At 50.5% G+C, this 13,052-nt stretch overlaps 5 protein-coding genes across 6 annotated transcripts; 2 read left to right on the top strand and 3 right to left on the bottom strand.

The window, feature by feature from the left end:
* Positions 1-873: 873 nt before the first annotated feature.
* GUITHDRAFT_140199 (lipase) lies at positions 874-3,696 on the bottom strand (the record flags this gene model as incomplete). The annotated part of the gene is made up of 3 exons (XM_005830806.1): positions 874-3,411; positions 3,459-3,522; positions 3,566-3,696. The coding sequence occupies 3 exons, from the start codon at positions 3,694-3,696 to the stop codon at positions 874-876; spliced, it is 2,733 nt and encodes a 910-aa protein (XP_005830863.1).
* Positions 3,697-4,066: 370 nt separating this feature from the next.
* GUITHDRAFT_153162 (hypothetical protein) lies at positions 4,067-4,836 on the bottom strand. Its single transcript, XM_005830672.1, has one exon. The coding sequence runs from the start codon at positions 4,689-4,691 to the stop codon at positions 4,143-4,145; it is 549 nt and encodes a 182-aa protein (XP_005830729.1). The 5' UTR covers positions 4,692-4,836; the 3' UTR covers positions 4,067-4,142.
* A 3,873-nt stretch (positions 4,837-8,709) lies between these two features.
* Positions 8,710-9,821, top strand: GUITHDRAFT_186059 (the record flags this gene model as incomplete). 2 transcript variants are annotated; one of them, XM_005830807.1, is made up of 4 exons in its annotated part: positions 8,710-9,352; positions 9,406-9,560; positions 9,610-9,675; positions 9,724-9,821. In XM_005830807.1, the coding sequence occupies 4 exons, from the start codon at positions 9,154-9,156 to the stop codon at positions 9,766-9,768; spliced, it is 465 nt and encodes a 154-aa protein (XP_005830864.1). In that variant the 3' UTR covers positions 9,769-9,821. The 2 variants fall into 2 exon arrangements, with proteins under 2 accessions (XP_005830864.1, XP_005830865.1); XM_005830808.1 differs by having other exon boundaries at positions 9,178-9,352.
* Positions 9,822-9,907: 86 nt separating this feature from the next.
* On the bottom strand, positions 9,908-11,237 carry GUITHDRAFT_110207 (hypothetical protein; the record flags this gene model as incomplete). Its single annotated transcript, XM_005830673.1, has 2 exons — positions 9,908-9,977; positions 10,027-11,237. The coding sequence occupies 2 exons, from the start codon at positions 11,235-11,237 to the stop codon at positions 9,908-9,910; spliced, it is 1,281 nt and encodes a 426-aa protein (XP_005830730.1).
* A 256-nt stretch (positions 11,238-11,493) lies between these two features.
* GUITHDRAFT_110208 (hypothetical protein) lies at positions 11,494-13,005 on the top strand (the record flags this gene model as incomplete). Its single annotated transcript, XM_005830674.1, has 1 exon — positions 11,494-13,005. The coding sequence occupies one exon, from the start codon at positions 11,494-11,496 to the stop codon at positions 13,003-13,005; it is 1,512 nt and encodes a 503-aa protein (XP_005830731.1).
* Positions 13,006-13,052: the final 47 nt, after the last annotated feature.

Genomic DNA, 13,052 nt, shown 5'->3' on the forward strand with positions numbered 1-13,052 from the left:
TCGTCGAATCGACTGAATGTCAGGGAATTCTCATGCTTTCGGATCCTTCCCTTGAGTCAGGAATGGATCACTTGCAAGAAGCAAGAAGTACTCGAGGAGGATATCCGCATTGAAGATGTTATTGGGATCAATGATGGGTCCTGCCAGAATCCCATGTGATTTTCTCCTCTTCACACATGAGTAGAAGAATACGTCCTTCCTGCCGCTCCCTCCTGAGGTACAAAATTCAGCTGTTTGGACACTCGGTCAATTTTTCACCATTTCAGCTTCTTGCGACTGAACATCCCGTCTGGATCCAGAGAGGATGATACGAGGAGAGGCAAGATGGCCGCAACCATGATCCACTTGCCGCATGTCAGACTGTCTTTCATCTTCTCGCTGCTCCAAGAGTATGTTGTTGGCCGGATCCAACAGGAATCTTACATATCAGCATGACCAGCGTTATAGATGAACGACTTTAATTCGTCTTCTCTTCATCGTCTTCCTTACTTCGTCTCTCTTCATCTCACCTCAACCTCAACCTGCAACTCCTCCATGTTGTTTTCGATTGAGCCGCATCCATGGCAGGAAGGGGATCACTTCATGGGGGTAGGGTGATATACTACCCTGATATTTAAATGGGTATTCAGAGATTAAATGACCCGTACTGTACGAAACAGGAGGGAAATAGTGGGGTCCAATGAGCTTATTGGATCAGTAAAGGGATCACAGAAGTTGGTTCAATCGTTTTTCATGAGTATACACTAATAATGCTCCGCCTACTCCTGCTTCTCCTCCTGCTCCTCGTCACTCTCAACCCCGTCTTTCCTTCCTTGTAAGAACTCACCCGACCTTCTGCACTCTCCCTCGCCCCTCCGTCCGTATATATACGTGCTAGCTCTCCTCCAGCGCCCTAGCCTCCAGCGCCCTAGTCAACGACAGGAAGTATGCGTCCTCCATGTGGTCCTCCAACGAGTTCCCGTTGACGATGCCCTGCAGCAGGGAGATCTCAGCATCCACGAGCTGTGACAGCTCTGTCCATCGCTCCTTGAGCGGGTCACTCCCTGCCGACTCTCCCTCAACCCACACGCTGCTCGACGAGCTGACTAGCGCCGTGCGCCCGACATGGTGGTAGTTCATGAGTCGCGAGCGAGGGACGCGAGCGACGACGTCAGCGTCGTTGACGACCCTGAAGGCCTCGGGGACGAGCTGGTTGAACATCTGGACAAACTTGAGGTTGCCAACGCGAGGAGAGCCGAAGTTGTACATGACGACAGCGCTCTGCGGGAACAGAGCCGCGACGTCTGCAGCACACAGGGTAGACAGAGCACCCCCTAGCGAATGGCCTGTCACAAAGATCTTCCACTCTCCTCCTCCTGCTCCTTCTGACTCCAGCAGAACCTGAAGGACCTGAAGGATCCTCCTTCTCACTGACGAGTAGCCGCGGAGGAAGCCTACGTGAACAGCCGGGAGTTCCTCCTCCGTGTCAGAGGACGGGAGATTCTGCTGACCCGTGGAAGAGGAGGAAGAGGAGGAAGAGGAGGAAGAGGAGGAAGAGGAGGAGGAGCTGATGCCATCCATGATCCCTTTGGTGATGTCGCCAAACTTGTAGCCTTCCGCTTTCTTCCACAGGGTCTTCGTAATATCGCCGAACTCGTACTCTTTCTTTCCTGTGAAATCTTGAAGCGCTTTCTGCGCCATGTTCAGAGTAGATTCTGCCATCTCCGACATGTCCTTAAACTCCTTCCCCGTGACCTCTCGCAGAGCCCGCCTGCTCATCTCTCCGAACTTGTAGTCGTCGCTTCCTGTCAGCTGTTGGACCTGCTTGCTGATGCTCTCCAGGCTCAACAGGTTCTGCGACAGCATCCCCAGGGACCCCACAGCGATAAGTTCTCCTCTTCCTTCCTCTATCGTCCCCTCCGCCTTCTTGGCCACTGACGCCGTAGCTGAGGCGAGCAGAGGAGGTAATTCTATGTCCTCCTCAGGGTCTGAGCCTGGGTCGAACCTCTGCTGAGTTATAAGTGCGTCAGTCAGGAAATCCTTCCACCTCGTCTGCTCCGTGCCTCGAAACGCCAGCACGACCCTCTTGCCCTTCTGGTCCCTCCACAGGGTGACCTGCGTGTCGGTCTCCTGGTTGTCGATGAAGCAAAGTCTCTCCAGGTTCTCCTGCTCGAAGATCTCACGGGGAATCACGACGTCAGCGTTGCATCTGCTCAAGAGGGAAACCTCCTCCTCCCCCCCCAAGATTGTTCGCCTTGCCTTCTCCATCTGAGATGAGACGTCCTCGTTCACATTCAGAGGGAAGAACTGTGCTTCGATCACTACTCTCCCCCCACTCGCTCCTCCTCGGATGATCGAAGGCCAAGACTGAACGTTCACCTCCCTGGGCAACCTCGTCCAGTAGGGGTTGAACTTGTTGTCTTCGTCTGCTGCTGTCGTCGGAGTGGCAGGTGGAACGAGATCAAGAGTCAGCGTCTGCCATTCTTTCGAGGATGAGATTTCCTTCAGGGGGATGGAGGCAGAGCCGATAAGGGGATCCGGCGTTAGGTGATCCAGCTCCTCCTTGCCCATCAACAGATCAGCATCGAACAGTTGAATTTGAAGCTCGTCGGTCGAGATGGGTCCCGTGTACATGACCTGATAGGAGGGCAACGTTACATCGAAAGTAGAGAGCAGGTCAGTGAGAATATAAGGGGGAAAGGACAGGATACGAGGATAGGAGGGAAACTTTGGAAGGTGTCGAAGGAAAGAGGTGAGATCAGGAAACAGAGGGAAGTAAGGTGACGCAAAGAAATCATGACAGCACAGCACAGCACAGCTCAAAAGGGAAAGAAATGCGTATCTACGGACCATGAGCTGGTCCCATTCGGGGTGAAGCGAATCTTTAACGATTTTGGACTTGGAGACAGCTCCGTTCACCTTCACTCTCAAGTACGCATCGCACTTGGCACTCTCAGCGCCTGCCGTGAGGTTTGCAAACTTCAGCTTCAGCATCAGCACGCCTGAGTGGGTCTCGGCAAGCATCTTTGAGGAGGTGTATGAAACCTTAACCCCGTCCTCGTACTTCTTCACCACCCCTCCCACCGGGTCGTTGTAGCTGTCGAAAGCTGCACCAGCGAGCCAGACAGCCTTCTCGAGGTCAAAGTTGGGGCCCTTGACCTCCTCCACTAGATCTTCCCCGATGCCTATGTTCTTCAACACTGAATCCCTCGCCTTCACGAACTGATCCGACATGTCCTCGGTGTTCATCAGGTTCTGCACGGACTTGAGCGCTTCTTCACCCAGCTTCACGACGTCCTGCTGCTTCGCCTGCTCTTCTCCTCCGCTGATACCCATTGCTGTCGTCAGGCTCCTCATGCCGCCCTGCACGTCTGCCATGAAGTTCGCCAACCTTTGGATTTCGGCTTCTGGATTGAACTCTTCGCTGCTGGCCTGTCCGCAAATGAAACTTAACTCTAAGCTTGAAGACTCTCATCTACCTTGAGCACAAGCCTCCCTGTCTCTCTTCTCACACTTGTTGGCATTACAGGCCGACCGGATGTCCTGCAAAGGTGTGAATGAGAGCAAACTCCTCACGTCCTGTCACCGGCTCCTCCCCGCACACGCAAGCTTCTGTTGTGCTCGCAGTCGTTGGTAGGAGCTGGGCTGGAAGCACAGAGGAGACGAAGAGGAGGAGGGTAAGACTGACGCGAGGAGCAGGAGCAGGCAAGTCAGCATGGTTTGGCAAACCATGCAGCCTAGGAATTCTTCCGAATTCCTTGGAGAAATTAAAGATGGGGAATATGATCAGTTGCTGCCATCACTTCTTTGCTATATTCATCTTGAGGGGAGCTTGGAATGTTCGTATATGTACTAAAAAGATGTCCCAGTCCGGGTCTGGCCGCCGCGCGCTCTGCGGGCAACACCAGGCCCAGTCACTCGGAACTCCCGGACTCGGAACGGGGCGACTCTCGAGTCCGCCGACTGACTGCTCTTTTCTCAGGCTTACTGAATTTTACTGAGCCTAGTAGTAACTTAACTTTGAGCCTCAGGTAAAGGCTGAGAGACGGTCCGACACTATGGCGGCGTGAAGGCTTGAGGCACCGGGCCCCTGTATTGGGAAACTTTACTAGAGAAGTTGCCAAGTCATGATGAGGGAGTGTATATATCAGTGTTCTGTCGTGCTACTTGATTGCCTTCATCGTGTTCCACACTTGCTGGATGTACGAGACTGTATCACCCAGCGGCTTGCTTTCGAGGCCATCGAGGAGGTGCTGGATGCTTGTGATCTGCGAGCTCGGATGCTCTCGTTTCTTCGATGTCCCCTGCGTCTCAAGGTGGAACACAGGGATGCTGCCGAGGTGACTGCAGCGCTCAAAGACAGGCTCGTGCTCTAGAGCCACCAGGATGACCATGTCGTCATTGGCTTGCAGCGCATTTACCTCCACGATGATGTCGTCGCAGCCGTTCGCCTCGATCTCTCTCTTGTTATGGAAGGCGGCTGACTTCGACCCTATCTCAAACAGAGGAAGCTTCTCCGAGGCCCGCAAGGCGGCGTACTTGATGAGGGAGCGGTACAAGGGCTCGATCCTCTTGGAGTTGAGTCGTTTCCTTTCTATCTCATCGTACTGCGATTTCGGGATGTGAATCCTGATCTTGCGGTTCATGACTCGCGAGCAAAACTCCTCGAACTGCCCGACAAGCTGCTCCAACGCGTTGCTGGTGAACAGCATCCTGACAGAGTGAGCACCATCCTCCTTGGACCGCAGCGAGTAGAGGGAGTTGTTATTCTCCCTCCTCTCCACAGTGTTCTTGGGGACGACTCGTCGGATGTCAAGGAAACCATTCTTGTTCGACAACACGGCAAAGCTGTAGTACTGGTTGTTGTCGTTCAGCTGCATTGGGGTCAACTTCCCTGGGCACCAGATTACAGCATTACAGGGCTTGATGGACACATCTTGTATGATAACGCTGAGGCACAGGAAATCTCCTGGCCAGTCTTCCTTGTTGATATCGTTCAAGTACTGGCTCCAGCCCGTGCTCCAGTCCAAGTTCTCAGGAAGCACATGCTTGTACTTGTCGGCAAACTTGGCCCGACCCTTAGCTGTCAAGTTCGATTCCTGCACCTGCTTTGAGAATCTGATCCTGAGTTGCGCCACCCGCTCCTTGATGAGCAGCTTGTCATTCCATTTGGCTTGCGCATAGGCCATGAAAAGACATGACCGGTCGTTCATTCCTGGTTTGACTTTGTCTGTGCCTGGGCTGACCTTGAGCCGCATCTGGTCGAGATGTTGCAGCAGCCCCTGCACGTCCTCGGGCCTGAAGTCGTGGTGGTGCTCGAACTTGCGGGGCTTCCAGGGATCAGATCTGCGGAGGTTGATATTCTGCGGTTTGAGGGAGGGTCCGAGCAGGAGACTGCCGTGTGCTCTCTGCTCTTGTTCGAGCTCTCTGTCCAGCCTGCTCCTCACGATCGATTCAGCCACCTCGTTGCCAATCTTTTCTACCAAGACATCCGCACTCATCTCAGGGATGACTGTTTTGATCTTCCCGCAAACCTCAATGATAGTGTGCATGTCGGCTGCCATCTTGTGGAATGGACCCTTCTCTGCGTATTCGATGACGAAGTCTGCGAACTGATAGCAAGCGATTGGCAACGAAACTTCCACGATCTCATTGTTCACTGTAGTGAGGTGATTGGAGAATTTTGCGTATGCGTACTTGGCCTTTCTCCAGATCTGATCGTTGTAGGCAGCAGTGAAGAGCTCGAAAAGAAGTGTTGCTTCCTGTCGTAGCTTTGCTTTGTATTCTGCGATGGACAACTTGTTCAAGTCTCTCTGAAACATCTGCAAAAACTTCCTGAGCGCTTGCAAGAGCGCTTCGTTCACAATCTTTGTTTCGAAGTTGCATTCGGAGAGATACTGACTAGTTTTTCCAGATTCAAAGAAGCCAGTGACGAGCTCTTTGGTGATTCCATCAGTGAGGTCTGACTTGAAGTACTTGTGCAAGAGGTCCTTGAAGTTGGGAGATTTCTTGTAGTCAGGATAGAAATCAGATTCCAGCATAAAGTTCAAAGCCAAAGGCATTGCCTCACGTATTGTGTTTTTCAAAAGCTTTTCGATGCTCTCCTTTAGCTCGACGAATTTCAAATTTTTTCTCAAGAAATCAGACATTGTTGGATACAACGAGCATTCGTCTCCCCTTCCGAGCCACTTGCTTGAGAGCCATGCCTTGTTCTTCTCCGTGATAGGTAAGTTGTCCAAAAGATGCTGAAATCTTGTGAGAAACTCAATTTTCAATTTGCTGTTGCTGCCGGAACGAACAAAGTCCTGCAGGATTTTCTTCAGGTCATCCTGCTTCACCTTAATGTGAGCATTCAGCTGGTCTACCAGAGGCTGAGTGTTCTTTCTTACTCGCTCCCGGGTCCTGCGGTGGATCTTATTCACCATTTTGAACACCTCAACAGACTTCAGCAAATGCTCATCTACTCGAAGAGGTTTGATCCGGTCAGTCGAAACGTTTCCTTCATGCTGCACCTTGTTTATGAACTCTTCGATGGATCTGATCATGGTAGGAGCAAGTTTTACAAGATTCTGCGCCTGCAACTTCCAGATGCTGCCTATCATTGAATTGATGTCCACGTGCGTGAAGATTCTCGGTACTTTCTCTGCATTCTGGTCCCTCCATTTCTTATTGTACTCTATTGCAGTGTACAAGGAAGGGTAAATGTAAGAGATGAAGATTGAGTCAACCATTTCCTGGGCCCGTTTACACGCATCCTCGTCACTGAATCCTTCTTTTTCACAGCACCTTTCCAAGGCCTCAGTAAGACATTCTTTGGTTTGATCTATCGCATTCTCTTCATCGGCCCTCAACACCTCGACGTCATTGTTGATGATGCTTTCGTGTCTTTCCCCAGAGTCACCGTCCTTCTCGGTGCACAGAAAGACAACAAGCTTGAAATTCTCTGGGAACTTCACCATATTTCTGAGGAAGTCTGTGCTCTCAAGGAATTTGAGATTGCTCTCGCATGCGCTCAGAGATCTGTTCGCAAGCAGAACAAGCACGTCGTGCTGCTCAACTGCTGTCATGGTGGCTTGCTTCAAGTACGGATCCGCCTCATCTGTCCCTGTCAAAGCTATCAATGCATGTCCAGTCATCACAAGTGAAGCTACAAGTCACCTGGGCAGTCTGCAATATGAACTACATCTTGGAGGATACGACTTGGGACTCCTATCTGTACTGATTTCACGCAAACCCTGATGTCGGGCTGAGCCAACAATTCGGCGAGGGTGTCACGTATGTACTGCCTATCATTGTGAAGATCTTTTCCTGCGCCCGAATACACGTGGCGTTGACCGGCACGCTCCTCCAGCTCTGCCCTGATCTCCACGTCTTCCTTGCCTTGAATGTGATCAGGGATCTTGCCATCTTTTGAAGTCTTGTATTGGTCCTTGACAACTTTGTTGTACCGCGCCCTCATTTCATGAAGTTTATGACCTCTTCTGGCGGCTTCTCCTCCTCTCTGACATGCAATCCAAGGTTCGACATCTTCGAGGAGCTCATCTTTGCTCAGATATTCCACAACCATCTCGAATCGCTCGCGGAAAACCATGGTGATCGTGCACGGGGTCAAGCTATACCCCTTGTTTCGGCTGGGCAGCAGGTAGACAGGAGGCTTCTTCCCTCCCTCGCTCTTCACGGGGTCAAGAAGCCGTGTAAACCCTTGGATTATGTCGTTTATGTCGTTGGGGCGCCTAGACATGTCATTCTTGAACTCGACGACCTTCATCTGCTCGTCACTTGGTGACTCGATTTCCATGTCTTCGCGCTTCTTCTCGGATTTCTGACCAGGAGTAGTCATGTTTGCATCCCAGTACTCACTTGGTTGGTAGGACGTGAGCATCAGCCACAGATTGATCAAGAAGCTCTTTCCAGCTCCGTTCGTCCCAAACAAACACACTTTCTTCTTTTCCAGGAATCGCTCCATTTGTGCACCTTGGTCACGAATTTGTGCGAATTCATTACCATACTTTTGTGGCACCACACCATGGATGCACTTTAGGAGCTGTCGCAACTGCGTTATGTTGTCCATGTACAGTCTAGACACATCCATGTCGTCCTCCTCCTCGCTCTCAGTCTCTCCTCCTCCCTCTTCCTCTTCCGCTTCCTCTTCTTCCTCGGGAGGCAATGACTGAGGAGGATTCGGCTCCTGCATTCTCCGTCTCTTCTCTTCACGCTCATTCATGTTGCCTGACTTCGAGGACATGGTACTTCCTGGTGCTGCTCCACTGTCTGAGTTTTATAGTATCGGGGAGGGGTATCGGTGTAGGATATCTGACACATAATTTGGGAAATGTGCATAGTGTATCATGAAGTTTCATAGTGTGATTTCAATACATATAGAATTTTTGTCAATTCATGGAAAAGTGAATGGTTCGTGGATAACTCCACTGTTTATTTATTTGATTTTTGCCGGCCCACATCCTGAAGATCTGATGCTTCCTAAAACCCAAACTAAACCCAAAAACCAAGAGTGGGCCCCCGCCAGACATTCTTGCTGCCCTGTCAATCAATTATATGGACTCTTAATTAAATGAGATGACCCTTCTGACATGCCTATTTGATGCACTCTATGTATAGAGTGGGTGGGTGGGCTATTAGATAAATTTGCAAACAGGAGGTGGGGTGGGGGTCCTTTTTTTTTTCCTCCTCGCTCGTGTGCGTGCCTGAACTGGAGATGATGCAGAAAAGGGAGAGCGAGGCAAGGGTGTGGAGGAGTAGGACAGAGGTCAGAGGAAGCACTTGAGTTGTTCTAGTCTTCAGCACAGTATCATGAACGAAAGATATTCAGTGGTTGAGACAGTGAGGGGAAAGTAGATATCGTTGTGCCGAAAGTAAGCAGCAATGTTGGAAAGGAAACACAGAATTGATCAATACTTGAACCTTGAATGTTCTTATTTGAGCATTCAACTCAGTGATTAGGATGATTTTGTTTCAAGACGTATATTTGAATGATGTCAATGATTTGTGTGGCATTAGATCAGCCTTGAATTCGTGATATTGGGACCTCAGCGCATGAACGAAACGTTGCCGTATATGTTTGTCGACTTTTCTTGTCATAATTTCCCATCAGCTCAGGAGTTTACTTTCTAATGCGATGCAACATTGTGTTTCACTCTTCGCTTCCATATTTCCATGAACGTCTCATGTACTGGTTTCAGGATGCCTGGAGTGACCGTGAAGGATGTTAGCCCTCATGAGTTCGTGAAGGCTTATGCCGCGTACCTCAAGAAGCAGGACAAGATCAAGCTTCCTGAAATGCTTGACCTCATCAAGACTGGACCCATGAAGGAACTTGCTCCCTACAATGACAACTGGTTCTACGTTCGATGCGGTATAACAACACTTGATTGATGGGAACTTCTCTTTGTGACGTTTCTCGTTCAGCTGCCCTCGCTCGCCGCCTCTACGTTCGCCAGGGAACCGGAGTTGGTGGATTTTCTAAGGTCTTTGGAGGAAAGAAGCGTAGGGGAACTCTCCCAGGCCACTTCACCAGAGCGTCACGAGGAATCCTCCGCAAGGCCCTCCAGGAGCTCGAGAATGTGAGAGTATTCCAGCACTGTTAGCTTTTTTGACGTGCTGGAATGCCAGATTGGAGTGTTGGAGAAGATGCCAGAGAAGGCTGGGGGCAGGAGGATCACCAAGAAGGGACAGCAGGTTGGCTTCATTGTGTGATAAGGCTGCAGTATCTCACATACTTCACAGGATTTGGATCGTATCGCCTGCGAGATCTTCGCAAACAAGGAATAAACGATTATTTTCAACAATGAAGCAGGAGCACGAATAAATATGGCTGACATCGATTTGAATTGTTTGCCCCGTTGTGCACGCTGCAGACTATGACCTGTGTGTGGAATGCCGTAGTTGGTTTGTTGACGCACTTTTTTGTTCATGTGAACAGCTTTGATTTCAAAGTCGTCATTAGCTTCTGCTTTGCCGTTCTCTCCTCCTTCGGCCTTCTGCATATCCACGTCAATTCCCCCTACCTCAGCAATGTGCAAAGGTTACCTCGTCTTGTCTTCGGAATCCCGACGCAAAGTAGCAGAAGTAGTCAGTCGCATGACGGAGTCTTTGTCTGCCGCCTCCAAAAACGGTTGTAGAACCAAACTGCGCGGTACGGGTTTTGCTATGTCGAGCTCATCCATTGCTGTGATCATGCTCTTCATGTTGATTGCCCTCAAAGTTGGTGAAGGAGATTGAGAAGACCGCAGCATGACCTGCCTTGCAAGCGGGGACGATCGGAGGTTGTTGTTGCTTGTACCGTCGTTCTCGATCAGTTTCTTCAGGGGCTCTAACTCATTCGCTAGCCATTCTGCATCAGCTCCTACCTTACCACCAGCAAGATTGTTAGAGGAAGCATTCTCTTCATGGAGGAAAGCTTGTTTCTTGCAATCTTCGAGCATCGACTCTGCTTTTGCCAGATTTTCTTCAACTTTGTTATGGATTCTTGCACCATCTGGGAAAGATTTTTTCCCTCTCTTGAAGAATGCGGAAGTCCGTTTCCTCAAGTGGTCCAGGCTCTCTATGTCTTCAGTTTTGCAAGCACTCTCCCATTTCTGATTCATCAGAGCCGTGTGGATGGTAGTCATTTCTTGTTCGGCCTCCTGTGCGTTCTTGAGAACAACTTCGAACAGATTAGATGTTGCTTGTGGGCACAGTGAGACTTCTGCTGGAATCTCCAGAGATTTCTGTCCAGAGTCGGACGTCAAACTTCCTCCTACAACATTGGCAGGTTTTGAAACAGGTTGCTTCATCCCTGGTGAAGTTGCTCCAGGATTCTTCGGGTGATCACTTGCCATCATATCAACAGCTTTGGATATATCTCCCTTCGTCAGCCCAGCTATCCTAGCAACGACTCTCGAGTTCTTCACCAGCAGCATGGTCGGCAACGCGAGCTTGGACGAGTCTTCACCAATCTCCTTGCACACAGCTTCGATGGAGGAATTAATCATTCTCCTTATATTTTGCAGTCTCCTGAGGTTCTGAAGGGCTTTTGGCTCCCTTTCATGGCTTCCCTCGCACGGAAAGACCACGAGGACGCGCATGGACGGCTTATCCTTCGCTTCCCTGCTGAGAAATTCCATTCCGTTCGACAGATAGGATTCAGGTAGCCATGGGGATGTGAGGCAAATCATGGCCAGTTTGTCGTGTTTGAAGACCCACTCGACATCTGACTTGGTGCTGTTGTTTGAGCCTGAAGGCGACGACGAGCTGAACATGGCGGTCGAAGCTTGGATTGGAGCTTAAATCTACTAGCTGGATACGTTTGAGATCATTCTCATTTACAAAACTCGTTCATCTCATCTCATCTACTCTCATCTCATCTCATTTCATCTCATATACTATTTGTAGCCTGTAAACATCTCAACGAATCATCGAAGGAAGCGCGGCATGTTTCGGCTGTCGTATCGGCGCCTGCCCAGCCATCATGCGCTCCCGCCCCTCTCCCTACGGAACAGTCCGCCTCAGAGTGTGATGGGAAGGCAGAACGTTGAAAGAGAAGTGCATTTTCATTGCGGAGGAGAGCGAGGAGGGAGCATGTCGCAGATAACGAGGAGGTGCCACATCTTCCCGGGATCGAGAGGAGGTCTCAGTGAGATCTCGCCAGCATTGTCTCAGCATCTCTTGAGCGAGGCCGCAGAGCATGTGGCTGATGACTCCTCCTCCGACCTCTCGGACGGTTGTCTCAAGTCCTGCAACAACGCTGTGCTCAAGGACGAGGAGTACCTGCGATGCTGGTCTCAATGTTCTGGGATGCATACTGCGCGGAGACTGGTTGATGACATCATGGAGGGGAGCGGCGCTGCCACAAGGCATGGCGTCTTTGCATTGATTCATGGGAGCGAGCTTGCTTTGAAAAATCTTACCTGCGTAGCGGAGACCCTCGCGACGTATGCAGCATTGTTTCTAAGCTTCACTGTATCCATCCTGCTATCAGAGGTTGATGACTTTGTAGATGACGCGAAAGGAGTCATCAAAACAGACGACCTGGTGACTCGCTTGGTCAGCATCGTTAACAGAACCAAAATCCCAGGGGGCAATGCCACCATGAATGGACCTGCAGATGTTGTACAGAACTCAAACACCTCGTTGACAGACCTTGTTTTTGCTGCACTCATGGATCTCAAGACTGGTGGGTTCGAAGATGAAGTTCCAGAGTACGCGCAAAGGTACTACTGGTGCATAGCTCTGTCGGTCATAATGCACTTCGCTACGATTGTCTTCTCCTTGTTCATCACAGGAACAAGCGCTCTCATCGTCCGAGAGTCTGACGCCTTCTGGACAATCTGTCAATTCGGCGATGTTGCGATCTGGATCCTCGTGCTCACCTTCATAGGAGGAATCCTGCCCCTTGGGGTGGCAGCCGCAAGCGCGGCGTGGGTGCATGTCGGAGAGTTCGAGTCGAAAGGGTTCTACGTGCTCTCAACCATCTTGATCCTTCTGGTCGGTATCCCTGGCTTGCGCATCATCAACTACGTCCGACCTTTCCAGAGTGAGATCAGAACCAAGTGGGCACCGAAGTACCTTATCCTCAAGTTCTTCAACTTGTTTGTCCCATCGCTTGTGAGAGCCCAGAGCAACTTTGAGCACCTCAGGTTGGCCAAGGAGATCTTCGACAAGAAAGCAGAGATTGGGGAGAAGTTGGATCCCAATGTGTGCGAGGACCAGCAGGCTGAGACGAAACCCTGTCCGGATGCTGTCAACGAGCACGTTGTCATGGAACCCCACTCAGCCCAGGAGAGGAGGAAATTAAATCCCTCCACGAGCTCGAGAGGGCAGGAGGACTCGAGGCTGCATGAGGAAGTTGACAAGTCAGAGAAGGTTCTCTCCTTGCTGCAGGGGCTGATAGAATGCCAACAACAATCACTACAACAGCAGCAGAGAATGATTGAAGAAGTGCAAACGCAGACCAAGACGATGTCGGCAGCTCTGGTGAGCCTGACCGAAGAAGTGAGGAACTTGAAGAGTTCAAGACCATTGGAATGATATGTTAATATGATGAATGCTTATACTGAAAAACAAACTTTGACCGC

This window comes from Guillardia theta, assembly GCF_000315625.1.
Source record: "Guillardia theta CCMP2712 unplaced genomic scaffold GUITHscaffold_44, whole genome shotgun sequence".
Lineage (NCBI taxonomy): Eukaryota > Cryptophyceae > Pyrenomonadales > Geminigeraceae > Guillardia > Guillardia theta.

Coding starts and splice junctions, on each gene's coding strand:
- GUITHDRAFT_153162 (XM_005830672.1), bottom strand. CDS start 4,691: ATGCTGTTCACCAGCAACGCGTTGGAGCAGCTTGTCGGGCAGTTCGAG.